At 33.3% G+C, this 27,601-nt stretch overlaps 1 protein-coding gene across 4 annotated transcripts in view; it reads left to right on the plus strand.

Moving 5' to 3' along the window:
• LOC131957760 (cytoplasmic dynein 1 heavy chain 1) overlaps window positions 1-27,601 on the plus strand; it is a 39,236-nt gene that overhangs the window by 1,160 nt on the left and 10,475 nt on the right. For 2 of the 4 annotated variants that reach the window (XM_059322526.1, XM_059322529.1), the window contains exons 2-67: window positions 1,674-1,770; window positions 1,899-2,072; window positions 2,179-2,344; window positions 2,443-2,532; window positions 2,647-2,833; window positions 3,096-3,316; window positions 3,475-3,525; window positions 3,627-3,796; window positions 4,014-4,164; window positions 4,343-4,434; window positions 4,598-4,814; window positions 4,939-5,025; window positions 5,257-5,412; window positions 5,559-5,687; window positions 5,791-5,925; window positions 6,051-6,206; window positions 6,501-6,680; window positions 6,812-6,967; window positions 7,082-7,228; window positions 7,321-7,458; window positions 7,608-7,711; window positions 7,894-7,966; window positions 8,058-8,168; window positions 8,369-8,488; window positions 8,632-8,871; window positions 9,007-9,130; window positions 9,235-9,380; window positions 9,547-9,657; window positions 9,738-9,947; window positions 10,122-10,268; window positions 10,472-10,638; window positions 10,743-10,916; window positions 11,022-11,187; window positions 11,346-11,531; window positions 11,713-11,910; window positions 12,052-12,198; window positions 12,308-12,443; window positions 12,615-12,715; window positions 12,801-12,963; window positions 13,383-13,626; window positions 13,806-13,989; window positions 14,273-14,485; window positions 14,592-14,744; window positions 14,898-14,983; window positions 15,280-15,436; window positions 15,601-15,828; window positions 15,941-16,141; window positions 16,257-16,424; window positions 16,556-16,789; window positions 17,352-17,526; window positions 17,706-17,859; window positions 18,082-18,247; window positions 18,345-18,508; window positions 18,829-19,015; window positions 19,108-19,371; window positions 19,574-19,786; window positions 19,878-19,969; window positions 20,747-20,840; window positions 21,026-21,217; window positions 21,370-21,549; window positions 22,203-22,356; window positions 23,443-23,638; window positions 25,352-25,469; window positions 26,008-26,223; window positions 26,464-26,602; window positions 27,015-27,115. In XM_059322526.1, the coding sequence (XP_059178509.1) occupies window positions 1,674-1,770; window positions 1,899-2,072; window positions 2,179-2,344; window positions 2,443-2,532; window positions 2,647-2,833; window positions 3,096-3,316; window positions 3,475-3,525; window positions 3,627-3,796; window positions 4,014-4,164; window positions 4,343-4,434; window positions 4,598-4,814; window positions 4,939-5,025; window positions 5,257-5,412; window positions 5,559-5,687; window positions 5,791-5,925; window positions 6,051-6,206; window positions 6,501-6,680; window positions 6,812-6,967; window positions 7,082-7,228; window positions 7,321-7,458; window positions 7,608-7,711; window positions 7,894-7,966; window positions 8,058-8,168; window positions 8,369-8,488; window positions 8,632-8,871; window positions 9,007-9,130; window positions 9,235-9,380; window positions 9,547-9,657; window positions 9,738-9,947; window positions 10,122-10,268; window positions 10,472-10,638; window positions 10,743-10,916; window positions 11,022-11,187; window positions 11,346-11,531; window positions 11,713-11,910; window positions 12,052-12,198; window positions 12,308-12,443; window positions 12,615-12,715; window positions 12,801-12,963; window positions 13,383-13,626; window positions 13,806-13,989; window positions 14,273-14,485; window positions 14,592-14,744; window positions 14,898-14,983; window positions 15,280-15,436; window positions 15,601-15,828; window positions 15,941-16,141; window positions 16,257-16,424; window positions 16,556-16,789; window positions 17,352-17,526; window positions 17,706-17,859; window positions 18,082-18,247; window positions 18,345-18,508; window positions 18,829-19,015; window positions 19,108-19,371; window positions 19,574-19,786; window positions 19,878-19,969; window positions 20,747-20,840; window positions 21,026-21,217; window positions 21,370-21,549; window positions 22,203-22,356; window positions 23,443-23,638; window positions 25,352-25,469; window positions 26,008-26,223; window positions 26,464-26,602; window positions 27,015-27,115 (10,397 nt within the window). Of the gene's footprint in view, window positions 1-1,673; window positions 1,771-1,898; window positions 2,073-2,178; window positions 2,345-2,442; window positions 2,533-2,646; window positions 2,834-3,095; window positions 3,317-3,474; window positions 3,526-3,626; window positions 3,797-4,013; window positions 4,165-4,342; window positions 4,435-4,597; window positions 4,815-4,938; window positions 5,026-5,256; window positions 5,413-5,558; window positions 5,688-5,790; window positions 5,926-6,050; window positions 6,207-6,500; window positions 6,681-6,811; window positions 6,968-7,081; window positions 7,229-7,320; window positions 7,459-7,607; window positions 7,712-7,893; window positions 7,967-8,057; window positions 8,169-8,368; window positions 8,489-8,631; window positions 8,872-9,006; window positions 9,131-9,234; window positions 9,381-9,546; window positions 9,658-9,737; window positions 9,948-10,121; window positions 10,269-10,471; window positions 10,639-10,742; window positions 10,917-11,021; window positions 11,188-11,345; window positions 11,532-11,712; window positions 11,911-12,051; window positions 12,199-12,307; window positions 12,444-12,614; window positions 12,716-12,800; window positions 12,964-13,382; window positions 13,627-13,805; window positions 13,990-14,272; window positions 14,486-14,591; window positions 14,745-14,897; window positions 14,984-15,279; window positions 15,437-15,600; window positions 15,829-15,940; window positions 16,142-16,256; window positions 16,425-16,555; window positions 16,790-17,351; window positions 17,527-17,705; window positions 17,860-18,081; window positions 18,248-18,344; window positions 18,509-18,828; window positions 19,016-19,107; window positions 19,372-19,573; window positions 19,787-19,877; window positions 19,970-20,746; window positions 20,841-21,025; window positions 21,218-21,369; window positions 21,550-22,202; window positions 22,357-23,442; window positions 23,639-24,517; window positions 24,714-25,351; window positions 25,470-26,007; window positions 26,224-26,463; window positions 26,603-27,014; window positions 27,116-27,601 lie in introns of all 4 variants that reach the window. The other 2 variants (XM_059322527.1, XM_059322528.1) reach the window with 1 other exon arrangement.

The raw sequence follows: 27,601 nt of genomic DNA on the forward strand, positions 1-27,601 counted from the left end.
CCATTTTGTAATAAGTGAAATGAAGTTATCAGATCAATGTTTTTATCTGTGAATTGTGTATGGATTCTGATTTTCAGCATATAACTATATCTAAGGGTAAGTAGAACTTGAATACTTAAAATTACAGTTAGCACAATGTTAGTGTATAGCAACAGACAGGTAACCTAGATCCAGAGTCTGACTCTTGTCAGTCGAGAGTCTAGTCTGACAAAATTGGATTTTTAGGAAAAACATATTCTAGAAAAATAGAACTAGAGCTGAAAAAATTAAAGATGGGTATGTAAATATATTTTGAAATAAAAAATTAGATTTGTTTGCACATGCCATAAGATTGCTGTTATTAGTTGATCAAACTTAAAGGCAGGAAGATCGGGATGAAAAAATATAACAATGGTGGCAGCGTGACCTACATACAGTGACTACGTTCGGAGGGGTATAACTAATGTCGGAGTCAAAATATCCAAAAACAAATTTCATTTCCAATTACTTAAGATATGTCTGATCAGTAATCTACTCTCATCTAGAGGAATTTTTTAAAAAATCGAGATTCCAACGTATTTGAAACTAACCTTGATACAGGGGGAAGACCAAAGCAGAGACAGCATGCAATCAGGTCGCAAAGCCATTAAAACTAAGGGACAACCACTCTACTTTTTAATTAACCTTAGGAAATGACCTTTTAAACTTAATTAATTACCATAAATTAAAAACTTATTAGTATGCAAAACCAAATCTCGTGGGTCCGGTATCAGAAAGTAATGGGCGATTTCGGGTCATGTTTTTACCGCGAACTCGGCGGATGCCGACAACCCTAGTTTAGTAATAGTTAGGCCTATGGCCTATCAGTAGGCCTATCTATTGTAGTATTTTTTAATTATAAAAATTAAGACATGGAGGGGGGTGGGGGGCTACTAAATAGTATACTAAATGTCCAGCTTACAGTTCTATTATTGTCAAGTCTCTAGGTCCCTTGAGAGGAGATTTATACTAGATCTAGAATCTAGACTAGATTTAGATTCTACTTTGAAGTGAAGTACAATACTTTTTGTAAAAAGATTAGTTTATTAGTAGTAGGATGTCATACTATTAGTACTAATAAGGGCTATTAGTACTAATAAGGGCTTTCTACAATATAGACTCTAGTTCAAATTATTAGGGTTAATATTAAAAATAGTACAAAAAATTTGTCCCAGTCTTTTTATATTATATGGGAATACCACACATGGTTACAGTTAGCTTTATTACTTTATTGATTAGGCCTTCTGAGTCATCATCCAGTTGGCAAGGCTTATGCTTGATTATTGTACATCTGTCACTGAAAATCTTTAAGCTTAAGCCTTAAGCTACAGCTGGCATCAGCTTTCCAGATATTTGACACCTATTCAAAGTTGGTGACGTTTAAGAAAAGACTGTTATAAAATGTACAGACAGTCTTATTAGTAACACAACTGCTAGAAGCATTTTAAAAACTAGTTTTGGCTTAGAGATTTTGAAGATAATGTATTTAAAAAGTTGTGAAATAATTTGGTTCTGTCAAGTATGTATACTTTAGACATTGTAATATATACATTTAAAATTTAGGTTTTGGATATATTTTTTTTTGAGAAAATGAACATTTTGGCATACTTATGTAGCTAAAGTGTGATTTGTCAATTTTTTTTTTCAATTAATAGATGACTCTGAAGAATCTGGTGATGGAGATGCAGATAGCAATAACTCCCCTTACAGCATTTCAACAGATGTACATTTTGGCAGTTCAAAAATGGCTAGGTATTTATTAATTAATTTTTTTCCAAAAATGGCTGGGTATTCATTAATTAATTTTTTCCAGTGAAGTTAATGTTTAATAAATTTTTTTAAATTTTGAAAAACTTTTTATGCCATTTCTTAAATTTCAGTGTTGTGTTCATCAAGAGAGGACCTCAATTGGAAGGGGATAAAGGGCTGGCATCTCAGCTGCGAATCATGAACTTTAGTGAAGGATCACCATATGAAACCTTGCATGCATACATCAGCAATGCAGTTGGCCCATATTTTAAGTCTTACATCAAAGAAACTGGAAAGGCAGAAAGGTAATTTAAAAAATTATAATCATTTACTTTTTTTTTTAAATAAGGGAATTGATGCATAATATTTGTTTTCATAAAATTAAATTTAACCATTAAACTTGTTTATCAGGGATGGAGATAAAATGGCCCCCACTGTAGAAAAGAAGATTGCTGAGCTAGAAATGGGACTTCTGCACCTGCAGCAGAACATTGACATCCCTGAGATAAACCTACCTGTCAACCCCTTAGTGCTAAGTGTGATAAAGAAGTGTGGTGAAGAAAGCAGAAAGCCAAAAGTAATATCCCTAATATTTAAATAATTTTATAAAAATTACAAACTTCTGTTAATGTATTTAGAAGGAAAATATATCACAACATTTTTATGAATCTCTAGGTTGAAGAGTTTGGTGACAAGGTTGATGATGCTCAGTTTTTAAACAATCTTCAAAGTGGTGTCAACAGGTGGATTAGAGAGATTCAAAAGGTACATTTAGTTTTGTTTGATAAAGTTAAATTAAATCTAAATACTTATTGAACTTGTATCTTACTTAGAATTTTATTGTATAACGATTAAGTATTCTAAACATGAAAATTCCAGGTGACAAAATTAGACAGAGATCCGTCGTCAGGTACAGCTCTGCAAGAAATCAGTTTTTGGCTCAATTTAGAACGTGCCCTCCTCCGAATCCAAGAAAAGAGAGAAAGCATTGAAGTTGTGCTCACACTAGACATACTGAAACATGGCAAACGTTTCCATGCTACTGTCAGTTTTGACTCTGATACAGGTAGAGGATAATGTTCATACATTTTTTTAAATCCAAATTTTTGTATGATACCATTGCTTCTGTCTGTTTTACTCTCACAAATAGAAAATAACTCGAATTTTATACAACATTAATTTTATTTTTAAAATGCAGATTATATGACATTTAATAGTACTAAATACAACTAAAGTGAATTTCGCATTTTTAAAAAAACCTAAAATTAATGTATTATAGTATTAAGAAAGTGTTATCTATTAGTATATAACTTTTTCCTTCGTCACAGGACTGAAACAAGCCATGGCCACTGTGAATGACTACAATCAGCTGATGAAGGATTTCCCCATCAATGATCTTCTCTCAGCCTCAGAGCTGGACAGAATTAAACTAGCTGTTCAAGGAATTTTCCTTCACTTGCGCAAGATTCGCTCCACAAAATACCCAATCCAGCGAGGGTTAAGATTAGTGGAAGCTATCTCCAGAGATTTGAGCACTCAGATGTTGAAGGTTACACTTTTTTTCTGTTGAGTTGTTATAGAAATAGCTACCATGAGTACAAATATATTATTCAATTTTATCAATTTTTTTCATGGTCTTAAACAGCTTTAAAAATAAATTAAATAATCATGAATAGATGTTTGATATTTGACTTAACGCAATTTCAGATTCTTGGAACTAGACGGTTGATGCACATACCTTTTGATGAGTTTGAAAAGGCAAGTTTAAATTCATTTTTTGTGTGTATGTCTTTAAAGTTTATTTTAAACATGTATTATTTACTTTTATTTACCTACCTTGTATAAACTTACTAAATCAGGTAATGGGAGCTAGCTTTGAGGTGTTCTCCTCATGGGATGATGAGTTTGACAAGCTGCAGGGTATGCTGAGGGATCTGGTGAAAAAGAAGAGAGAAGAGCATTTGCGCATGGTCTGGAGAGTGAACCCAGCTCACAAGAGGCTACAGGCACGCATTGAGCACATGAGAAAGTTGGTGAAATTTTTGTACTTTTTAATTATGCTGATAAAAAGTTGATAAAATTTATGTTCATTTTTACTGTATATCTTTAATTTAATCATTTTACTTTAATTTTTAAGATATATGATTAGAAAAAATATCAATAGCAATTATTTACTTTCTTTACTGTGTATTAAAAAAAATCTGAATTTCCTAGTTGTTATTCATTTAAATATTTCCATTTTAAAGATTCCGTCGCCAACATGAACAGCTACGCCAAGTGATTATTCGTGTACTTCGCCCTGTCACAGTGAAGAGAGGATCATCACCAGGCAGTGAGGAGCCAGAGGTGAAAGACAAACCAGTCACAGATGAAGCTGCCGATGCTAATGCAATTGAAGTTAGTAATTATTTTTAATTAGTAGGCCTTTAACAGTTATAAAACTCTACATCTTAATACATTCTTGCATACAACTAAGATACTCAATTTTTTGAAACGTTGCATGTTTTGATTTTTCATAATTTAATGAAAGTTGAAATTTACAGTGTATTATATCAATGGTACTATGTATGTTTAGGAAGTCAACTTGGCTTATGAAAATGTTAAAGAAGTTGATGTCTTGGATGTTTCTAAAGAAGGAGCAGATTCATGGGAGGCAGCAGTCAAAAGGTTGGTTTCTGAAAATAATTCTGAAAATAATTTTCATTGTTATTATAAAATCTTCTGGTAACAATTTAAAACTCTTTTATCTTTGAGATTTTGTTATTCACTGTACAATTAATATTTTATGTTAGTTTCATTTTCTTTAATGAGTCCATCTTTGTCTAATCAGATATGAAGAGAGGATTGACCGTGTTGAAACCAGGATTACAGCCAGGCTCAGAGACCAGCTAGGCACAGCAAGAAATGCCAATGAGATGTTCCGCATCTTTTCTCGCTTCAATGCTCTCTTTGTGAGACCACACATCCGTGGTGCAATCAGAGAATACCAGACTCAACTGATCCAGAGGGTGAAAGATGACATTGAGTCACTGCATGAAAAGTTCAAGGTTAGAAAATACATTTTAAAACTTGAAGCTAAAGAGATGTATTGTATTTTTAATGGTAGAAGAAAAATAAATTAAACTATTAGGAATTGCATCTTGTAATTTTGTAATTTTTTTTGGCAAACAGGTTCAGTATGCACACAACCAGGCCTGTCAGATGAGCAAAGTCAGAGACTTTCCACCAGTGTCAGGTTCCATCATCTGGGCAAGACAGGTAATTTAAAAAATATTTGTAAACTTATCTTTGAACAGAATTTTTTAAGTTTGACTGCTTTAATTTCTGTGCATTCAATGCTAATTAGGATTTTAAGAAATTGTTTTAATTTCAAAAACGTGCTCTGCATAAACATTATTTTTTTTAGTTAAAATTGGTCAGCTAGGCACATATAAGTAAGAACCCAAATTTTAAAATGTTTATTAAAAATTTTCTTATTTTTGTTTGCAGATTGAGCGCCAGTTGAATGCTTACATGCGCCGTGTAGAAGATGTACTTGGCAAGGGATGGGAAAACCATGTAGATGGACAAAAGCTCAAAGCAGATGGTGACAGTTTTAAAATGAAACTCAACACACAGGAGCTGTTTGATGATTGGACACGAAAAGTAAAATTCTTTTCTCAAAAAAAAAATCAAATTTGGAAACATTTGTTCTTTTTTTAAAAAAATCTTTTAATTTATTACAAAAAATTTGTTTTATTCATTCATAAATACAATGCAATTTTCTACTTCAATAAAATTCTTTGAAACAGGTTCAAAACAAGCAGCTTACAGTTGTGGGCAAAATCTACACTATCACTAGTGTCAGAGTGCCCAATAAAGGAAACATCCTTAAACTTGGTGTCAACTTTCAGAGGGAGATCATTCAGCTTTCAAAGGAGGTCAGTAATCTTTAAAAACAGCTCTTGGTTCTATTTCTTCATAGATTATTCTGATTTAAAGTGTTAAAAAAGTAGCTGTCACATTGTTCTCTTTCCTTTTAAGGTGCGCAATCTAAGATGGCTTGGTTTCAGAGTTCCACTTGCTAATGTCAACAAAGCCCATCAGGCTAACCAACTTTACCCTTTTGCCATTTCTCTCATGGAAAGTGTGCAGTCCTATGATAAAACATTGAAAAAGGTAAAACAATTGTCAGTAACTTCAGTTTGTAATATGAAAGTAGAGTTAGTTGAATGCTGACTTTTTTGTACAGAAATAGATATGTTAAAGGGTGTTTCTTACATAGTATAACAATGCTGTTATAGATTGAAGGCAAGGAATCACTCAAGCTCTTGATTGCTGGATGGAGAAAAGACTTACAAAACATGATAGCTGATGGTTGCGGCCTTCAGTGGGAATCTTACAAACTGGATCCTTATGTTCAGAGACTTGCTGACAGTGTCATCAGTTTCCAGGAAAAGGTGTGTAATAGTTTAAAAGTTAATAGGTATTATAATTACTTGTTGCTGTATCTTGTTAAATATTGGAAGTGATTATTTTTATTAATCTAAAAAATCTTTAAATGTAAAAATGTTTACAGAAATTAATTTTAATCATCAATAATACAAAGAAAATTTAAAACAATTAATAGTTAAAGTGTAATTTGCCTTCTATAATCAAGTAAATTCAATCACGAAATTACAATGAAGACAAAAAAAATTACTTAAATAGTTCAATTCTTATTTATCTTATATCATTTTATTAATTAAATCTAGGTTGATGATCTTTTGGCAATGGAGGAAGAGATTGATGTTGAAGTACGTGCACTTGAGACATGTACATACAATGCTTCCATCTTTAGAGAAATTCTCAGCAGAATCCAGAAAGCAGTTGACAACCTCAGTCTTCGCTCATATTCAAATCTGCCTCTGTGGGTAGCACATCTGGATGAAGAGGTAATCTCAATTTCTATTCGCTTTTAATGTTCGGTTATATAATATTGGTAAGTAAATTAGTCTTTTCTTTATTACAGAATTATTCAACATTATGAAATGAAATGACTTATAGCCTGTTTTCTTTGTCTTAGGTGGAGAAGAAACTGGCAGCTCGTTTGGAAGCTGGTCTCAAAGCTTGGACTCAGGCTCTTCTAGGTCAAAGAGACAGTAATGTTGACCACTCCATGGACACAGATGATGAACCAAAACAACCAACACACAAGCCTGGAGGAGATCCAAAGATCAAAGTCAGTTCCTGAGTGCAATTATTATTTTTTTTGTTTGCTTTTCAACTATATTTTAAATTTCAAGATCCTGGGAATTTTACAAATTAAATTGTTCTGATTTGTCCTATTGTGTAGAGCTTAGTTCATGAGTTGAGGATCACCAACCAACTGATGTATGTGAGTCCTCCTGTGGAAGATGCTCAGTTCAACATTCTCCAAGAGCTCTTTGCTTGGGAGGCTGTCATCACAAGTTTGCCACGCATTCAGCATTCAAGATACCAAGTTGGTTCAAGTCTTACAATTTCTATCACACTATATTTTACTTTGATAACTGTATAAAATTGAAAAACTAACTTTAATCTTTTTTTAATAAGGTTGGCCTACAAGCTGAGTCTGAAGCAGACAGCACATACAGAAATGTTCTCACAAAGTTACCAGAGGGCCCTATTGTTTTGGAATCTTCTTATTCAGCCATCCAGAAGACAGTTGAAGAGTTCAGGAAATATGTGAATGTAAGTTGTTGATTATGGAAAAAGGTCTAAAAATACAAGCCTGTCTCTTTATGTCGATTTGACCTTGTCTAAAGCTAATATTTGCTACTTCAGTGATGCAGCTTAATTTTTCAAGTGTTTACATAACATGTTTAACAATTGCTGTATAGGTCTGGCTGAGATATCAGTCTCTGTGGGATTTGAACCCGGATGTTCTTTACAATAGACTTGGCAACAATCTTGTGAGATGGATGAAAGCACTGGAAGATATCAAGTAGGTTCAATTTTGTTTTCTGTGCAGAAAAATATTTAAATTGTGATGAAAATTTGGCTAGAGTCTCTGAATTTGACTGATGCACAATATAATTTTCTGAATATTTCTTTTGAAATTCATGATCATTTGAAAGAAAAGTAATCCATGAATATGTAAGGTAATTTAAATTATTTTTTTATCAGAGCATCTCGCAAAACTTTTGACACTTCTGAAACTCAGAAAGAGATTGGACCACTCATTGTTCAATTTGGAAAAGTAAGTTTTATGTTAGGAATGTATAAAATAGCATTTAAAGTAAATATGAAAAGTAAGATAGTTCTTATCTATTGATTTCCTTAAATTTTAGGTACAGTCCAAAGTGTCATTGAAATATGATTCCTGGCATAAAGAGGTGCTCAGCAAGTTTGGATCTTTGTTGGGCAATGAGATGGCTGAGTTCCATTCTCAAGTCTCAAAGGTAAGTTACTTTAATTTAGACAGCAACTATGCAGTTGATATATTCTTATACTAATGGAAATCACAAACAAATAAAGAAGGTAAAAAAAACAGTTAAGTGTAACACATTTTTTTTTTAATAATTTGAATAACAAATTCTTCTAAACATTTCTTTCTGTGTGCCAACTGGGAAATGTTTAATTTTTAATGTATAACTTTCAGTCTAGAACAGATCTAGAGTCTCAGTCTATTGACACAGCCAACACTTCTGAGGCTGTTGGTCTCATCACCCATGTACAAGCTCTCAAGCGCAAGGTCAAATCTTGGGAGAAACAAGTGGAGGTATGCATTATTTGATGAATAACCTTAAACCACTGAATAATTTAGTTACTATAACAGCTAAGTTTATAGCTTTAGAATGTAATTTGAAAAAAAAAAATCAACTTTATTTTTGTGCTACATTTTGCTCTAAAACATTTCAACAGACATACAAGGAGGGTCAGCGCATCCTTGAAAGACAAAGGTTCCAGTTCCCAGCTCAGTGGTTGTACATTGACAACATTGAGGGAGAATGGGGAGCCTTCTCTGACATCATGAAGAGGAAAGATTCCTCCATCCAGACAAGAGTGGCAAGCTTGCAGATGAAGATTGCCTCTGAGGACAATCTCATTGAGAACAAGACAGGAACTTTGTTGCAAGAGTGGGAGAAAGAAAAACCTGTCACTGTAAGCTGTTTTATTTATTACATGTTTCTACTATAAATAATTCAATCCATAATATGAAAAGGTGTTATACACTTTCTTAAAAAAGTCATATTGAAAATATACTTTGGTTTATATGCAGTTTTTTAAATTACTTAGGGTGAGATGAGGCCAGACATTGCTTTGAAATCTCTGACCATCTTCGAAGGTAAATTTGCCAGGCTTAAAGAAGAAAGAGACAATGTTGCAAAAGCAAAGGAAGCTTTGGAACTTGCTGAACCAGGTAGTATATTTAGCTTTTTTCATAATTTGTGAAGATTTTGCACTACCTTTTAGTTAATTTATTATAAAATTTGAATGTACATTGCTTTGTACTTTGTGATGTAGGCTATGTCAGTCCAAGCCATGAACGCATGCAGGTTGGACTTGAAGAACTGCAAGACTTGAAAGGAGTTTGGCAAGAACTTGCCAAAATTTGGGAACAAATTGATGAGCTTAAAGAAAAGCCTTGGCTCTCCGTGGCACCAAGAAAGGTAAACTAAAAGTTACTTTGTTTACTAAATAATTTTCTTTCATTATAAAAAAGTAACACAACATCCAGTATTTATTTAGTTTATAATTCATGAAGATAATTTGAGCCATAACTAATGCACAGCATTTCAGATGAACAATTTTAAATTATTGTTTTGCATTTAATAGATCCGCCAATCAATTGATGGTCTTCTGAATACAATGAAAGATTTGCCAGCCAGATTAAGAGCCTATTCATCTTTTGAATATGTCAAGAAACAGTTACAACAGTATGCCAAAGTAAGTATTCTAAAGATAACAGTATCATTTGTATCATGTAGGATGTAGAAATATTTCTAATATACATTTTTAATTGTTAGGTCAATGTCCTGATTGTGGAGTTGAAATCTGAAGCACTCAAGGAGCGTCACTGGAAGCAACTAATGAAGAGACTGAATGTGAACTGGGTGCTCTCTGAGCTTACCCTTGGACATATTTGGGACATTGATTTTGTCAGACATGAGCCCACCATTAGAGATGTCATCATGGTTGCCCAAGGTGAGATGGCCTTGGAGGAATTCTTAAAACAGGTGAGTTCATGGAGTTCATTTTAAGTAGTTAGTTTATTACTAAATCTTGAACAGCAATCCTAAAACTCTATTTACAACTACAGGCTTCATGAAGTTTTGGCTCTTAATATAAGTAAAAACAAAACCATGTACTTCTTGTTAACTACACCGCTGTAAAACTCCTTGTATCAATAGGTCAGTGAAGTGTGGCGCAGCTATGAGCTTGACATGATCAACTACCAGAATAAGTGTCGTCTCATCAGGGGATGGGATGATCTCTTTACCAAGGTGAAGGAACACATCAACAGTGTTACAGCTATGAAACTTTCTCCTTACTACAAGGTAAGAATATTTTGATAACAGCATTAAAAAAATATTATTTGATAATGAAATACTTCAACTCCAAATACTTTTCCTTTAGTAATTACTTTTTAGCATCTGTTATTCTTAATTGTTATTTTTACTTTGAAATTTTTCTTTTCTTTACCACCTTTTCTTTTTAGTATTTGTGTATTCATTCCACTATTATTTTTTCTTTCACTCAGCAATTTGAAGAAGATGCTCTGTCTTGGGAAGACAAACTAAACAGAATCAATGCACTATTTGATGTGTGGATTGATGTACAGAGAAGATGGGTCTACCTTGAAGGAATCTTCACTGGAAGTGCTGACATTAAGCATTTGCTTCAAGTTGAAACAACACGTTTCCAAGGGTAAGTTAGTGGCTAAATTTTAATGCAGAGATTTCTTTCTTTGCTAAGTACATTTTATAATTGACAGCTCATGCTCTTCTATAATGTAAACATTCCTCTATCAGTGTCAGCACAGAGTTTTTGGGTCTGATGAAAAAAGTTGCCAAGTCACCACTTGTGATGGATGTGCTGAATATCCCCAATGTACAGAGACAGCTTGAGAGACTTGCAGATCTGCTCAGCAAGATTCAAAAAGCACTTGGAGAATACTTGGAAAGAGAAAGAGCTTCTTTCCCCAGGTAAATTACATTAGTAGAAAATGTACACGAAATAATAATTTTCTCAATATTTTTGACAAAGCTAGAAAGTGAATAAAATATTTACAATATTGTTTAACTTTCCAGATTCTACTTTGTTGGAGATGAAGATTTGCTTGAGATTATTGGTAACAGCAAGAACATACCACGTCTGCAGAAACACTTTAAAAAAATGTTTGCTGGAGTTGCCTCCATCATACTGAATGAAGATGAGTCTCATGTTGTTGGTCTGACATCTAAAGAAGGAGAGGAGGTAAAGGCTCTAACTAAGGAGTTTATCAGAACACTAAAATTATAAATTGTAATGCAGATTTACAGTGGCTCTTATTAGAAGTTTGTCAGAAACAAATTCAGATGTTTACTTTGATGTAAAAAAAAAAACATTGTGCTAAAAAAAATTCTTTTCTTTAGGTCATCTTTGCCACACCAGTGTCTATTGCAGCCCATCCAAAGATAAATGAATGGCTGACTTTGGTTGAAAAAGAAATGAGGGTGACATTGGCTAAACTGTTGGCCAGTGCTGTCCAAGACATGTCAGCTTTCAAAGGAGGCAAAGTGGAACCCTCACACTACCTGACATGGGTTGACAAATATCAAGTATGTCATAGTTTATTTAGAACTAGTTATATTTATGAAATTTAATGATGAAAACTTGGGCTAGAGTCTCAGATCACTAATGACTGACACAAAGCTTTTCTGAATACTTTTATTTTCAAAATAACAAGTTTAATATAGTAGAAAGGACATCTTTAAAAAAAATGTTAATTGATTCTTTAAGGCACAACTGGTTGTTTTGGCTGCCCAAATATCCTGGTCAGAGAGCATGGATCAGGCCTTGCAGACTTCTGCCAACAAAGGTGGTGATATGGCTGCTATTGTTGAAGTTTTAGGAACTGTTGAGTCTACCCTAAATGTTCTTGCAGATTCAGTGCTTCATGAGCAGCCACCTGTCAGACGGAAGAAACTGGAAAGTTTGGTGAGTTTAATGATTTTAATATTCCCTTACTAATGTAGCCAGTTAAAAATATTTATTGTTTTATAGCCTGTTAAATATATTTGTATATTCGTGTTTTGAAAGTGGTAAAATATCAGACTAATGGTTAAAAAATTGGTTCAGATCACAGAGCTTGTCCACCAGCGTGATGTAACAAGAACCATGATAAAGACTCACGTCAACAACCCCAAATCATTTGATTGGCTTTCACAAATGAGGTTTTACTTTGATCCTAAAAACACAGATGTATTGCAGCAACTCTCAATCCAGGTAGGCTATATATATTATGAATGTTTAGCTTTATCGATACTTTTTTTTGGCTGTGTACTGTTTACAAGTGTAGTTTGTGACTAATCTAAATTTCTTTACTTAATTCTAGATGGCCAATGCAAAGTTCAACTATGGCTTTGAATATCTTGGAGTTCAAGACAAACTTGTCCAGACACCCTTAACTGATCGCTGTTACTTAACCATGACACAGGCTTTGGAGGCAAGACTTGGTGGATCTCCATTTGGTAATTATTTTCTTTATTACTTTCAAAATATGTCTTCAGTTTTTTTGCATCTTCAAGTACAAATATATGTAAATTTGAAAATTGTTCATGCTCCAAAAATATCTGATAATGGTGTGGATTAAAAATAAACTAAAAATAAAAAATATTTTAACCATTTTTTTAATCCTCTAGGACCTGCTGGAACTGGCAAGACAGAGTCAGTCAAAGCTTTGGGCAATCAGCTGGGAAGATTTGTTCTGGTTTTCAACTGTGATGAAACCTTTGATTTCCAGGTAATTTAACACCTAACTTGTATGTTTTGTTTATTTCTTCAAATAGTTGTAATAAATTCTGATGAAAATTGTTTTTGGTGTGCAGGCCATGGGTCGTATTTTTGTTGGTCTCTGCCAAGTAGGAGCTTGGGGTTGTTTTGATGAGTTTAATCGTCTGGAGGAGCGAATGTTGTCTGCTGTGTCCCAGCAGATTCAAACCATTCAAGAAGCACTCAAAGATCTGGCTAGTCCAGATAAAAAAGACAAAGGTAGAGTATAGCACTCTCTTCATTGTAATTTTTCAATATGCCAATTCAGAAATGTAATTTCTTCTGCTTTTTTTTTGGAAATTTGCTTTTTCACTGAAAAAAAAAAATTCACATTTTGTTGCCAACTGACTTTTATAGCAAATAACAGAAATCTTTTTTGGCGATCCATCTTTTTTTGGTTCTGTTACCCACCTTCTACTTGTAAAATTTCCACTTTTTTCATAGTCATAATTTTAAAAACTGCTTTCATGACAATTTTATTTTATTGAAGTTAATTTGGGGTCTTCAGGAGGGTAAAGGTTAGAGTGATGGACAGGGTTGGGTTGGTGATTTTGGCAAAAGCTTTAAATGTGCCATATGTTGACCTACCTTATTTAAATTAGAGATGGTAATGAAGTAAAACATTCTTATTTCTTTAGGTGCTGGTCCCATACAGGTGGAATTGATAGGCAAGCAAGTCAAGGTCAACCCAGACATGGCTGTCTTCATCACCATGAACCCTGGCTATGCAGGTCGATCCAACTTACCTGACAACTTGAAAAAATTGTTCAGATCTCTAGCCATGACAACACCTGATCGTCAGTTGATTGCTCAGGTTATGCTTTACTCACAGGGATTTAGACAAGCTGAGAAGTTAGCTAGCAAGATTGTTCCCTTCTTCAAGTACGTTAAATCATTTAAATAATTATCTTCATGTAATATTTCACTTTTATCTGACTAATTTCATTGTTTTTTTTAACTAAGTTGATTTTAATTTAGTATAGATGTTTGTAAATTTTACGATTTAAGGCATTTTGAGAAATAATTAATATATTAATACTGACCAATTTGTTCTTTTCTAGACTTTGTGATGAACAACTGTCCCCCCAGTCCCATTACGACTTTGGTCTGAGAGCTTTGAAGTCTGTGCTAGTCAGTGCTGGCAATGTCAAGAGAGATAAGATTCAGTTTGTGAAACAAGGCATGATAGAAAGAGGAGAGACTGTGGATGAGTCTACTATTGCTGAAAATGTTTCTGAACAAGAGGTAATTTTCATGTCACATTAGTGTTGATTTCATTCTTCAAAAGCAGTATCATAGAGTTTTTTTCCCTGCATGTATTACTGTTGGTCAGGGTTATGGTCATGGCTGTGATTACGAATCAAGTCAGGGTTACAGTTAACATATTGATAGTTGCAAAAAATATCCTAGAATATGTCCTGATTATGATTTATTAAGTAGGTCTACCAGCAATTATTTAAATCATTGTTTTGTAAAAAATAATCTACTTAATAAAATGATAAGCTATGTATGAATTGTGAACTTGTAGATCCTGATTCAAAGTGTGATGGAGACTATGGTGCCCAAACTAGTGGCTGAGGACATTCCACTGCTGCATAGCCTTCTGAGTGATGTGTTCCCTGGTGTTGAATACACTGCAGCGGAAATGACTGCCTTGCGCCAGCAAATTAAGAAAGTTTGTGATGAAATGTACCTCATTTATGGAGAAGGTGATGAAATGGGATCACAATGGGTTGAAAAGGTACTTAACGCTTGTTTTTTTAATTTTACAATAATTGTATTTTTTCATGTCTTTACATGAATTTAAAGAATGTGAAATAATTGTGCAACTTTTAACTTAACTCAAGGTTCTTCAACTGCATCAAATCACACTGCTACATCATGGTCTCATGATGGTAGGACCCAGTGGAAGTGGAAAGTCTATGGCATGGCAGGTGTTACTTAAGGCACTTGAGAGGCTGGAAGGAACTGAAGGAGTTGCACATGTCATTGATCCCAAGGTAATGGGCTTTTTATTTTTACATAAACCACTTTTATGTGATGTGTTATTATTTTTTTAGGCAGATTACTTTTATGACTTAAGTCATCTTTAGTGTTCACTATTGAATGAGAAGTATTGTAATTGACTGTTATCGTTCTCATTTTTTGAACAGTCAATTTCCAAAGAAGCCCTGTATGGTAACATGGATCCCAACACCAGAGAATGGACTGATGGTCTTTTCACTCATGTTTTGAGGAAGTAAGTCAGCATATTCTGTTAAGACTTTTTGTGTCAAGCCACTTGAATTTCTTTTAGCTAAATGAAAATGTCTTTACATTGCTCATTTTACATAAAAGTATTGTGATTTAGCAAAGATTTGAGTCTGTATCATTTGCTGAGCCTATAGATCAAGCAATGATTTTACTAAAAAAAAAACGTTTTACTTTAAAACACAAGTTTATGGTTCATATCTTCACATTGTAATTCAATAATGTCACTGTGGCAAATGTTGCTTTAAAAAAAAAAGGTCAAAATGTACCAACTATTATTTTCAGGATCATTGACAACGTTAGAGGTGAACTTGGCAAAAGACAGTGGATCATATTTGATGGTGATGTGGACCCTGAATGGGTTGAGAATCTTAACTCAGTGCTTGATGACAATAAACTCTTGACTTTACCCAATGGAGAACGTCTTGGCATTCCTCCAAATGTTAGTACATTATCTATTCAATTAAATTATTTAGTTAGACTATCTTGCTTAAGACTAACAGTTTCTAAAAACACAATGGTGTTCAGGAGCCTGCTGAAGTAAATTTAAATATTAAAAAGAAGCAAATTGACCAAGTACTTAAATCTGTTTTTTATGTTCTGTAGGTTCGTATAATGTTTGAGGTACAAGACTTGAAGTATGCCACCCTTGCCACAGTCAGTCGATGTGGCATGGTGTGGTTCAGTGAAGATGTGCTCTCAACTGAAATGGTGTTTGAGAACTACTTGAGGCAGCTGCGCAGTGTCCCCCTGGAAGAGAGTGAGGAAGATTTCCGCCACAACAGAACTGCAGGAGGAGAAGCTAAAGAGGAGGAAGTATCACCTACAGTACAGGTATAATAGTTTTGCTTGGATGATGTCAATGAAATATAAACGACTGTCTTTTCAATTCATTAGTGATTAAAGTAAAATATGAAAATAAATATCCATGAAAATATTTCAATAGATTCAACGTGATGTGGTCAACATCCTGGCCCCACACTTCTCTTTGGGTGGTCTGGTCAACAGATGCCTGGAGCATGCAGAGACACTTGACCACATCATGGACTTCACCAGACTTAGAGCTCTGACCTCCTTGTTTTCAATGCTGAACCAGGGTATAAGAAATATCCTAAACTACAACCACACTCATGACTTTGCCATGCAGGTAAATTAACAATCTTTAAAATATGATAAAAACTGATGTTAACAACTGTTTAATTTACCAACCCAACATTTTGTTTACACAGTTTTCACTTAGATTTATATATTTTTTCTTACAGCAAGATCAAATTGAGCGCTACATGACCAAATACCTTGTGTACAGCTTATTGTGGTCCATGTCAGGGGACAGCCGTATCAAAGTCAGACAAGAACTTGGTGATTTTATCAGAAGCATCACCACTATTCCTCTACCACCACAAGCTAATGTTGCCATCATTGACTTTGAGGTCTGTATCTTTAAAGCAATCGCATGTTATAAATATTTTAAAAATTACTTTTATTTTTTCATGTTAAAGGTATTTTTAAAGTTTGCAGTAGTAAGGAATGAATGTGTAAAACTGTATCTTGGTTTATGCAGGTGTCTACATCAGGTGAATGGGTTGCCTGGCAGACCAAGGTCCCTCAGGTTGAGGTAGAAACCCACAAAGTGGCTGCACCCGATATTGTCATCCCAACCATTGATACTGTGCGCCATGAAAGTCTGCTTTACACTTGGCTGGCAGAGCACAAGCCCCTTGTGTTGTGTGGCCCCCCTGGCTCTGGCAAAACTATGACATTGTTCAGTGCTCTTAGAGCTCTACCAGATATGGAGGTAAGAACTTAAACCAGTTCTAAGTGCTGTAGGTCAACAACTTCTTGTTTTCGTAATTGCCAGCTAGTATTTTTCAAACTAAATGAGAATTTTTTTGATTTTTTGGTAAAATATATTAAAGAGCCACTTCTGCTATTGTTATTTTAAATACTAAGCAGTATTAATGATAGATTACACTATGGAGGATAGCCTAAAAGAAAATATAGCCTACACAAATTGTGTGGTTTTTAAAGAAGCGTATAGTTGCTACACAATATTATTAATAAATTAAGTGTACCTGCATTTAATTTGATTGTGTTATTAGTACAATGTTTATAATTAGTGCATTTTGGGTACTCTTTGTATTTTAAATATTGAAGCAAGGCCTAGAAACAATTGTTTTCAATTGGAATCATGCTTAAAACATGCTCAGACTAATTAGTTTACTTTAAAAAATCATATCCCTCCCTAGCCAACGAGATTATGAATTTTAAGAGAGAGAAATAGAGACTTACAAACCCTATTAGAAGAGAAATGGTTTAAAATACCAACACCATGATAAAAATTGTGTTTATTTTTGTAGGTGGTAGGCTTGAACTTCTCCAGTGCAACCACCCCCGAGCTGCTGTTGAAGACATTTGATCACTACTGTGAGTTCAGGAGGACACCCAATGGGCTTGTTCTCTCCCCAGTTCAGCTCAACAAGTGGTTGGTTTTGTTCTGTGATGAGATCAATCTACCAGATATGGACAAATATGGTCAGTTGTTTTTAGTTTTCTATATGTGCTGTTGAGATTTATTACAGGTTTATATTAACCATAAAGTTAGTTTAGAAAACATTTTACACACAAAAAAATATTGACAAAATTATTAATCTGTTTTCCTTATGTATGTAAACTTAAAATGTATGATGGTTATCTTTTTCTCTTCCTCCCAGGTACTCAGCGTGTCATTTCCTTCTTGCGCCAAATGGTTGAACATGGTGGTTTCTATCGAACAGTTGATCAGACTTGGGTCAAGTTTGAACGTATCCAGTTTGTTGGTGCCTGTAATCCACCTACTGATCCAGGAAGGAAACCTTTGTCATACAGGTAGGCCTACTTAACATTAACAAAAATAGCGTCCATTTTCTACTTCATAAAATATGTAAACACATCTGTTCCTTAATTCAGATCTAGATGTTGTTAAAAATTTCCTTTTGTTAATCTGTGAGACAACTTTATAACTAGCCCTTTTAAGTTTGCCTTTAAAAATCAGTGAAATTGATTCTTTTTACTTTTCAGTTTAATAATTTTGGTCTCATCCTTTCTCAGATTCCTTCGCCATGTGCCAGTTGTTTATGTTGACTACCCAGGAGAACTCTCTCTGAAACAGATCTATGGAACATTCAACAGAGCCATGCTAAGACTTGTTCCCAGTCTCAAGCCATATGCAGATCCTCTCACTAATGCTATGGTTGAGTTCTACATTATGTCACAGGTAATGAGATAAGTTCGTGTTTTTTTTGTGTGTGTAAATTTCAGCACATGTATTTGCCAACTTGTAATTTCATTGTTTGAAATTGTTTATTTGATAGGAGCGCTTCACACAAGACATGCAGCCTCACTACATTTACAGCCCTCGTGAAATGACTCGCTGGGTCAGGGGTATCTGTGAAGCTCTGAGACCTCTTGAAAGTCTTAGTCTTGAAGGACTTGTACGCATTTGGGCTCATGAAGCCCTAAGACTTTTCCAAGACAGGTTTGTTTTTCTCTTCATTATCTTAGCACTTGGAAGTTGGCTTTTTGCGTTAGCTGGTTTTGATTGCTTGTATTTCACTCTCTTTGTTTAGTTTTGATTACAGTTACTATGAAATTTTGTTATTCATTTACTAACTATTTATAAGCCACATACAGTTTGGAATATTAGAAGTTTGCAAATATATAATACATTTGAGTTGGGTGCTTATAAAACACCCTAATTTTGTGAGTTACATATCTTTAAACATGTCTCCATTTTTATCATTTATGGTAGAATTTAATAAAGCTCTGTGTAAAATTATAGTGGTTTTCTAATTCCAGGCTCATTGAAGATGAAGAAAGAAGGTGGACTGATGAAAATGTTGATGCTACAGCACTGAAACACTTCCCCAACATCAATCGCAATGAGGCTCTCAATAGGCCCATTCTGTACAGTAAATGGTTATCAAAGGATTACATGCCAGTAGATAGAGAAGAGTTGAGAGAGCACACTAAAGCAAGGCTGAAAGTAAGACTTGATTAGATCAAGGTTTTTTAAATAGTAAATTAAATGATTGAATTTTTTTATATATTGCTTCTATTTTATTATCATTTTCTAAGGTGTTTTATGAGGAAGAACTTGATGTCCCACTGGTGTTGTTTGATGAAGTCCTTGACCATGTGCTCAGAATTGACAGAATTTTCAGACAGCCACAGGGTCATTTACTGTTGATTGGTGTCAGTGGCTCTGGAAAGACAACCCTTTCTCGATTTGTTGCTTGGATGAATGCCCTCAGTGTTGTGCAGATTAAAGTACACAACAAGTACTCTGCTAATGATTTTGATGAAGATCTGCGTTCTGTTTTGCGAAGAGCTGGATGCAAGGCAAGTATTTGCTAATATATATATATATATATATATATATATATATATATATATATATATATATATATATATATATATATATATATCAAATTTTTAACGCTAAGAACAAAGTAAACAAAATACATCTATTAATACAACAGTTTAAAAATTAATTTTAATTAATAAATAACCTATATAGTTAACAATTCTTCTTTGTTTGCAGAGTGAAAAAATATGCTTCATAATGGATGAGTCCAATGTTCTTGACTCAAGTTTCCTTGAAAGAATGAATACACTGTTGGCCAACGGAGAAGTTCCTGGTTTGTTTGAAGGGGATGAATACACCACACTGATGACACAGTGCAAAGAAGGAGCTATCAGAGAAGGGTTAATGCTGGATTCTGCTGAAGAATTATACAAGTGGTTCACTTCACAGGTATATACATAAAGCTTACAGGTTGTTCATACATTTTGTTGTTGCTTTTGTTAGAGAATTTGTTGTAATGAATTTATGTTACCCATTCTAGGTTATCAGAAATCTTCATGTTGTTTTCACAATGAACCCATCATCAGAAGGATTGAAGGACAGAGCAGCAACATCTCCTGCTCTTTTTAACAGGTGCATTACATTTTTAAACACAGCCATTTTCTTTTTGTTGATTCTACTTTTATTAAATGGACACAAGCGAGAAAAGTCTCAAAGGTATTTGAGAGGTGCATAAATTAATTTAAAAATCTTGCACGGCGTAGTTACAATTAATATGGTTATAAAATCCTGTCTGTCTGGTTTTTTTCGGACTTTACTAAAGATTGGACGTATTTGATGTTTTTAATATTTTCGGTAACTAAATAAAAATTTAAAAAAAAGCAAAAACAATTTGGTTTTCACGTGTAATGGCGACATAAACAATGGCATCCTGCTATTGGATAGGCCGACACAAATTTTATTGTACACATTGTAAGCTAAAAATAGAAAACTAGGTCATGGGGTTTTAAATTTGCATTGTTATTTAAAAACTTGATCTGCAAAGTTTTGTAAACAAATAGTTATCGATCACTAAGTTACTGTACAGCCAATCAATATTTGTCTTACGAAAGTGAAACATCCGGTTATAACTTAGGCTTGATGAAAATAAATAGAAATGTAGCCTTAAACTCAACAAATTATTTTCAAGTTCTCTGGATTTGCAACTTTTATAGCATTTATTCTAAAAATATAAAATTTCTAAATTAATTTTAGGCTTAAGTTTTTTTTTTTTTTTACGGTCTAAATCTAAAAGGCACGTTTTTATTCCATGTCAACCACACTATGGAAGGAATCTCGTCAACTCGCTCGCCTCCATTAGTCTTTAAGATTTTTATTTAAAATATAATTTTTTTAAATGATCAATTCTAGATGTGTCCTCAACTGGTTTGGAGATTGGTCCAACGGAGCCTTGTTCCAGGTTGGCAAAGAATTTACATGCAAAATGGACTTGGAGAAAGGATCTGTGAGTTTTCTTTTTAATTACAAATTTATTAATGTCACTTATCAATAAAACATAGTATCAGTGTAATAACATAATAAATAGTAAATGGAATGTTAAAAAGAGACCACAATGAAAATTCTTTGTTTTTAAATATTTTAGTAGTTTCCAATGTATTGTGTGTAATACTGTGTATTTGTTTCCTCTAGTACACTGCACCAGATATGTTCCCATCTGCCTATGAAAAACTGCCACCCACCCCATCACACAGGGAGGCTGTTATTGACAGCTTTGTGTATGTCCACCAGTCTCTACACAAGGCTAATAGCAAAGTTGCTCGTAGAAGTGGGCGTGTGATGGCCATCACACCTAGACACTATTTGGATTTCATCAATCATTTTGTAAGTCCTCTTGGCATTTTACGTCTTTTAAAATTGGTCCAATTGTAAGCTTGGTTATTTAATTGAAAATATTCCAGTAATTTAAAAAAGAATGTTTATCTGTCGTTTTATTACTAGATCTATTTTATTAAAAATATTTTTTCCTTGTTTAGGCCAAACTGTACAATGAGAAGCGCTCAGACCTGGAAGAGCAACAGTTGCATTTGAACGTTGGTCTCCAGAAGATTCATGAAACTGTAGAACAAGTGGAGGAGCTTCAGAAGTCTCTGTCCATTAAGAGAATTGAACTTGAAGAAAAGAACAATGCCGCCAATGCTAAACTCAAGCAGATGGTAAATTACCCAGTTATTTACTTTTTTAAAATAGTTAATTGACCCAAAAAAAAAACGTTTCTTTTATAAGTAAATTTGTGTTTTGAAATTTGTTAAAGCCTGAAGTTGTTTACTCAAAATGTTCTGTTTAAACTAGTACACAGTTAGCTCATTCACATATGAAATTAATTTAGAACTGTAGGTTGTCAGTAAAAATTTGCGGTTATTGTACAAGTTTATTTCTCAAACAAATTTTTCATTGTTGGTGTATCACTTGCACAAAAATAAAACAATAGTTTTTGTCAATTTTTATAAAGTATGTTCATTACACCTATGTCAATAAACTCATTAATCAACCTGCAAAGTATTTTTATGCTAGAGCCTATACATGTAGTAGTAATTTCCAAAATGCACAATATGTTGACTTCATTATTTTGAGTAGCTAAATAGTATGTATATTCAATGACTGGAAAGACTGAGCAATTATATTAGGTTGACATCAAAGAATATTACAGAAAAAACAGTTAAAAGCAAAAGAAAGAAATATAATTGGTCCACAGAACATGGAAAGCTTTTTTAATAGCGAACTGAATGTAGTTTTTCAAGAGATTGTTTCATTGTTATTTACCCTCTTGAGTGAGTCTCAAATCATAAAATGTCTCTCGTACTTACAGGTGAAAGATCAACAAGAAGCAGAACGTAAGAAAGTAACCTCACAGGAAATCCAGCAGGCTTTGAAAGACCAAACCAAGGTGATTTCCGAGAAGCAGAGTAGTGTTAGAGCTGACCTTGAACAGGTTGAGCCAGCTGTTATTGAGGCTCAAAACGGTAAGAGAGTATATTTAAAAATATTTTATTCTATGCTTTTCATTTTAATTGTTAAATGTTGTTTACAAATTTCTGGGAAAAAGAGTTAATATTTTAATAATAGATTTTGCGAGGAAATTACATTTGATATTATGCAATAACATATGGGTTTTCTTAAGCATTTCAAACTCTTATATTTGCTCTACCACATCTATCACATTTTTCTTCTTCATTCCATCTGTTTTATTACAACTCAAAAGTGCATTTTAAATTTCTCTTTTATGTTTATTATACATTTTTTTTGTGTGTTTAATTACTTAGTCAAAAGAAACTGTTTTAAATACTGGGACATGTTAAAATAATACTTTTATAAGTTTTAAAATTGAAAATACACTTTTGATATAATTTCCTCTTTACATAATTTCCTTTTAATACAATTGCTAAAACAATTCTGCATGTTTTTTATTCGTGGTTAAGGTTTTTTCCAAATTATTTTTATAAACTGATCCATCAATCCTAACTTTCAAAATCCTTAAACCTTGAATTTGCTTGTATCCCCCAACAACTAATAATCATGTTATTGTACAAAATTAATAAGTATTTCAAATATAATACTTACTATGTTCAACCTTAGCAGACTATGTGGAAGAATTTTGTGTTTCATGTATATTTTAGTAGTATATTTTAAAAGATAGAATCATTCTTATTTACTTGTATTAAAACTAGTTTAAAACTCAATGTACACATTTAAATATTGCTGCATGCTGATCTTATTACATCTCTGTGAATTGTTGGTTGTCTTTTCCTAGATTAAAATTAATTACCTTTTACATAATCTGATTGATAAAATATTCTAATTCAAAACAAAAAATTTCGTTATTTTTTTCACAGTTAAATGTATATTTCTAGTTGGAGACTTGCCAAAAAAAATGACAACTGATAATTCACAATCCTTTGTTATCTCTAAAGCTTAATGGTTGAGGTACTTTATCATATAAATGCATGTTACTTGATGAACACTCCTTATGCAGGGGATATCAGTAGTCTTTGGTTGTTCTGTTGCTGTTGCTTTACCCGGTGCGCTTTTTGTCATTTTGTTTATGCCAGCTGTCAAGTCTATCAAGAAGCAGCATTTGGTCGAGGTTCGAACTTTGAACAATCCGCCTGCTGCTGTGAAGCTAGCGGTAGAGTCCATCTGTGTCTTGCTTGGGGAATCAGATTTAGAATGGAAGGCCCTTAGGGGTATCATCATGAGAGAAAACTTTATCTCAACCATTGTTAATTTCAAGACTGATGATATTACGTAAGTCTGATATGCCTTGTGCATACTATAATATAGTGTCTTCGAGATATTTTCTATGCTAAAAAATGATACCCATGGACCAGAGGTAAATTTGCATGAGCAATTTGTGAGAAATGAAGAATTGACAATCTACATAAAAGTAAGTAAAAGACTAGTTGTTTTGTTTGATGTGTCTAAAATTTAGTAGAAAAGCTGAATATATCCAGTAGTGGCATTAGCTATAGATGGTATTGGCAGCTGCTTAGAGCTGCATTTTAAGCACTGACCTAAAGAAAAAAATAAAACCTCAAATCCTTATGCTTTTATTACTATTGGGCAGATTTTTGTTCTTTCTATGATAAGGGTGTATGAGTAGGCATTCTATTCTTTCCTCTGCACACATATGCAGTCACTGATTAAACTTAAGGAATAAAATAGGCTGACTTGAATTCTTTAATCAAGCTCTACATCAAATGCAGTGTTATATGCTGAGTGTTTTGACTGGCTTTATAATGTTGGTTGTGAACAAGCTTGTAATTGATGTTTTTTATTTTATTGTTTGTCTGAATTGGTTAAACTGCATGATAACCAGAAAACTGATGGATGTGTGAATATTTTGTAGTTGTTCAGTTTTAGTTCCTCCCAATCCCTTTTGTTTTACCTCACATCAAATCTTCCTCAGTTACATTTTTTTTTAACATCCTCTTTCCTTCACCTTTTAATTTTACACCACAATAAATTGTACATACAGAAATGTTCCCCTTGTTAGAAGCTAATGTTAAGTTCTGTTCCTGGGATTTTCATTTTGACTAAACCAATTAAGATGCTAGTGTTAAGTCCACACTTGTAACTTAATGCGATTCAATCAACTCCTGCTGCTCCTTGACTGGCCTGGTACAGCTGTCAAGGGAATCAAGAAGAAAGATCTGGTGGAGATCAGGTCAATGGGTAACCCTCCACCTGTGGTCAAACAGGCCCTAGAGGCCATCTGCCTATTACTGGGTGAGAGTGCCACTGACTGGAAGGTCATTCGCCAGATCATCATTAAAGACAGTTTCATCTCTTCTATTGTAAACATGAAGACCGATGACATAACGTAAGTTGCTGTTGTTCCTCATTATCTCAACCCATTCAGTGTCTTAGACCTTAGGTCTAAATCATTCAACACTTTTATGATTTAAATCTTGAGGACTTTACCAGTTTATAAAGAACAGAGTTGAAACAAAAAGTGCCTTTTTTTAAGAAATGATACATTATTTTCTTAGAAATTTAAGGAGTTGCAATTACCATTTTTTGGGTGTAAATGTTTTGGTAAAATTTAATAAACAAAGATAATATGTTATTAGAAAACTGCTGAATATTAATCTTAGAATTTTATAGTATCTGAAATGTAATTTCAGGTAAGTCCTTTATTTTTTAGTTTGTAAATTTTTTAATGTTTAACAAGTATTGCACCAATTCGATGAGTACAGCCAACAGGTAAGTTTTTATTTCTAACAATTCTGTTGATGTGCAAATATATATCTTTGTTTTTGTCTCAGAAAAAAGTTTGATCTTAACAGAAAATTAGATTTTGGATTTTAAGAAAAAGGTTTGGTCTTGACAGAAAATTAGATTTTGGATTTTATTGAGTTCAAATATATTTTTAAAGTGAAAAAGTTCATCATCTCATTTTTATCATTTATTTCTATGTATAAAAGCATCTTGTATCACTCTTAATTTAAATGTTTCTAGTGATGACATCAGACAAAAGATGAAGAGCAAATACATGAACAACCCTGAATACAATTATGAAAAGGTCAATAGGGCCAGTTTGGCTTGTGGTCCTATGGTGAAATGGGCTATTGCACAGGTATTGTACTTCTGAGAAGTTGAATTTGTAAAAAAAAAAGTTAGGATTAGCCTTTTTAATATTTTAATTTCTATTAAGGTAAAGAAAAAAAATATGCTTGAATATATGTGCTACTGTGTGTATTAATTTGGTTACGGTAACTATTTAGCTAAAGAGAGAAAGCTCAAACTATAGATATTAGACTTTTAAAAAAAAAGAATGCAAATTTTATTTTACCATTGAAGTATGAGGATTAGGTCTTCAAATAAAATTATATTGTGCTGTTACATTTATATCTTTTTATGCTTTGTAAAGACTCATGTGACAAACTGTTCTGCTTACATGTTCAAGTCTATCGTGTACAGTTTTTAGTTTGTCAAATAATAAAACAAGGCATTGCTTCACCCAGCCTGTTCAGTTTTTGCCGTAGGGGCAAGAGATAACAGTTTGGGATTTGTGGGTGCCTACATATTATATTTGTATATCCCTACAAACAATATATATATATATATATATCAGCATTTGATAAACTGCTGAAGTTGAGCCCTACTTTGTATAGATCCAGTATGCTGACATGCTGAAGAGAATTGAACCCTTGAGGAATGAACTGACAGAGCTAGAAAACCAAGCTGAGGAGAACAGACTGAAGGCTGAGGAGGTGAACAAGCTGATTGCTGAGCTGGAGCGCAGCATTGCTAAATACAAGGAGGAGTATGCTGTGCTCATTAGCCAGGCACAAGCCATCAAGGCAGATCTGGCATCAGTAGAGGCTAAGGTATGACCACTGATAACTGGATTGTCATTTGATTTTCAGACCATTTTTATAACAGATGCTTTTGTTTAAACCAGATTGACCACTAATGTTTGTGGAATGTATTATTTTTTAACTAAATAAATATTGCTTTGTTTATAAGAGAACAAGGTTAACTATTAGGTGTTGGTTGTTTATTAGCATTAGATTTCCAGACTTGTTAAAAAGCAGATGTATACTGTGTTGTTTTTCTAATGAAACCAGGTTGAGCGCAGTGTGGCTTTATTGAACAGTCTTGCCAGTGAAAAACAAAGGTGGGAGCTTGGCAGTGAAACTTTTAAGAACCAGATGGCAACCATTATAGGAGATGTACTCCTCTCTTCAGCATTCATGGCTTATGGAGGTAATTGCTTACAACAGATCATGATTTTTTAAGGAATTAATATTCCTTAAAAAATCATATGTGAACATTGTTTAGTTTATCAGTGAAGTATTAGTAGAAAATTTACTTTAATTTTTTTTAAACTTATACTATATTTTTAGTAGTAATTGTATTCTTATTATTTTATGACAAACTTTTCCACTTACTTGTTCAAGTTTATCGAGTACAGTTTTTAGTTTGTCAAATAATAAAACAAGGCATTGCTTCACCCAGCCTGTTCAGTTTTTGCCGTAGGGGCAAAAGATAACAGTATGGGATTTGTGGGTGCCTACATCTTTCCATTTTCCAACTAAATTTTACTATCTAATAGTGAAATTGTTTAATTGTTTTAAAACTAAGCCGTTCTAAAATGTTTATGATCTCTGTATCCCAGGCTACTTTGATCAACTGATGCGTCACACACTGTTCTCCAACTGGTGTGAACACCTGCAAAATGCCAACATTCAATTCAGGACTGACCTTGCAAAAACTGAGGTAAAAGATGTTCTTTTTTTTTGTGTGCATTTTTATTTGCTGTGCTTGCTAATGTAAATTTACCAATCTTCACTGTAATCATACTTTTTTTCTTTAACCTTCTTTCTATATAATAGAGCATGATTAAGCCTAAGCTGTTTATTATTAACTAACTTTTCAAATAACAATATTGATTAAATGCTAGTAAAGAAAAAATATTGACATAGTTTTAAAAAAAGCTTTAATTGTATGAGCAATGTGTTATATATTATAGATAATATATTTTCTTGTAAATTTTGTTGTTTAGTTTTTCTAAAGGCAATATCATATTTTAAACATATTTATATATTCCTCTTTTATTATCACTAACATATGTATTTGTTATAAATTGACAGACTTACCACTAGCTTGTTACAGAAAAATCATGCTAGTTTTTATACTGTCAAACATAATTTACTAGGGCATTGATTTTTTTCTCCAATCTGTTACTAATTATGCTAGGTTTGG

This window comes from Physella acuta, unplaced genomic scaffold, assembly GCF_028476545.2.
Source record: "Physella acuta isolate Inbredline_101_S28 unplaced genomic scaffold, ASM2847654v3 ptg001263l, whole genome shotgun sequence".
In the NCBI taxonomy this organism is placed as follows: domain Eukaryota; kingdom Metazoa; phylum Mollusca; class Gastropoda; family Physidae; genus Physella; species Physella acuta.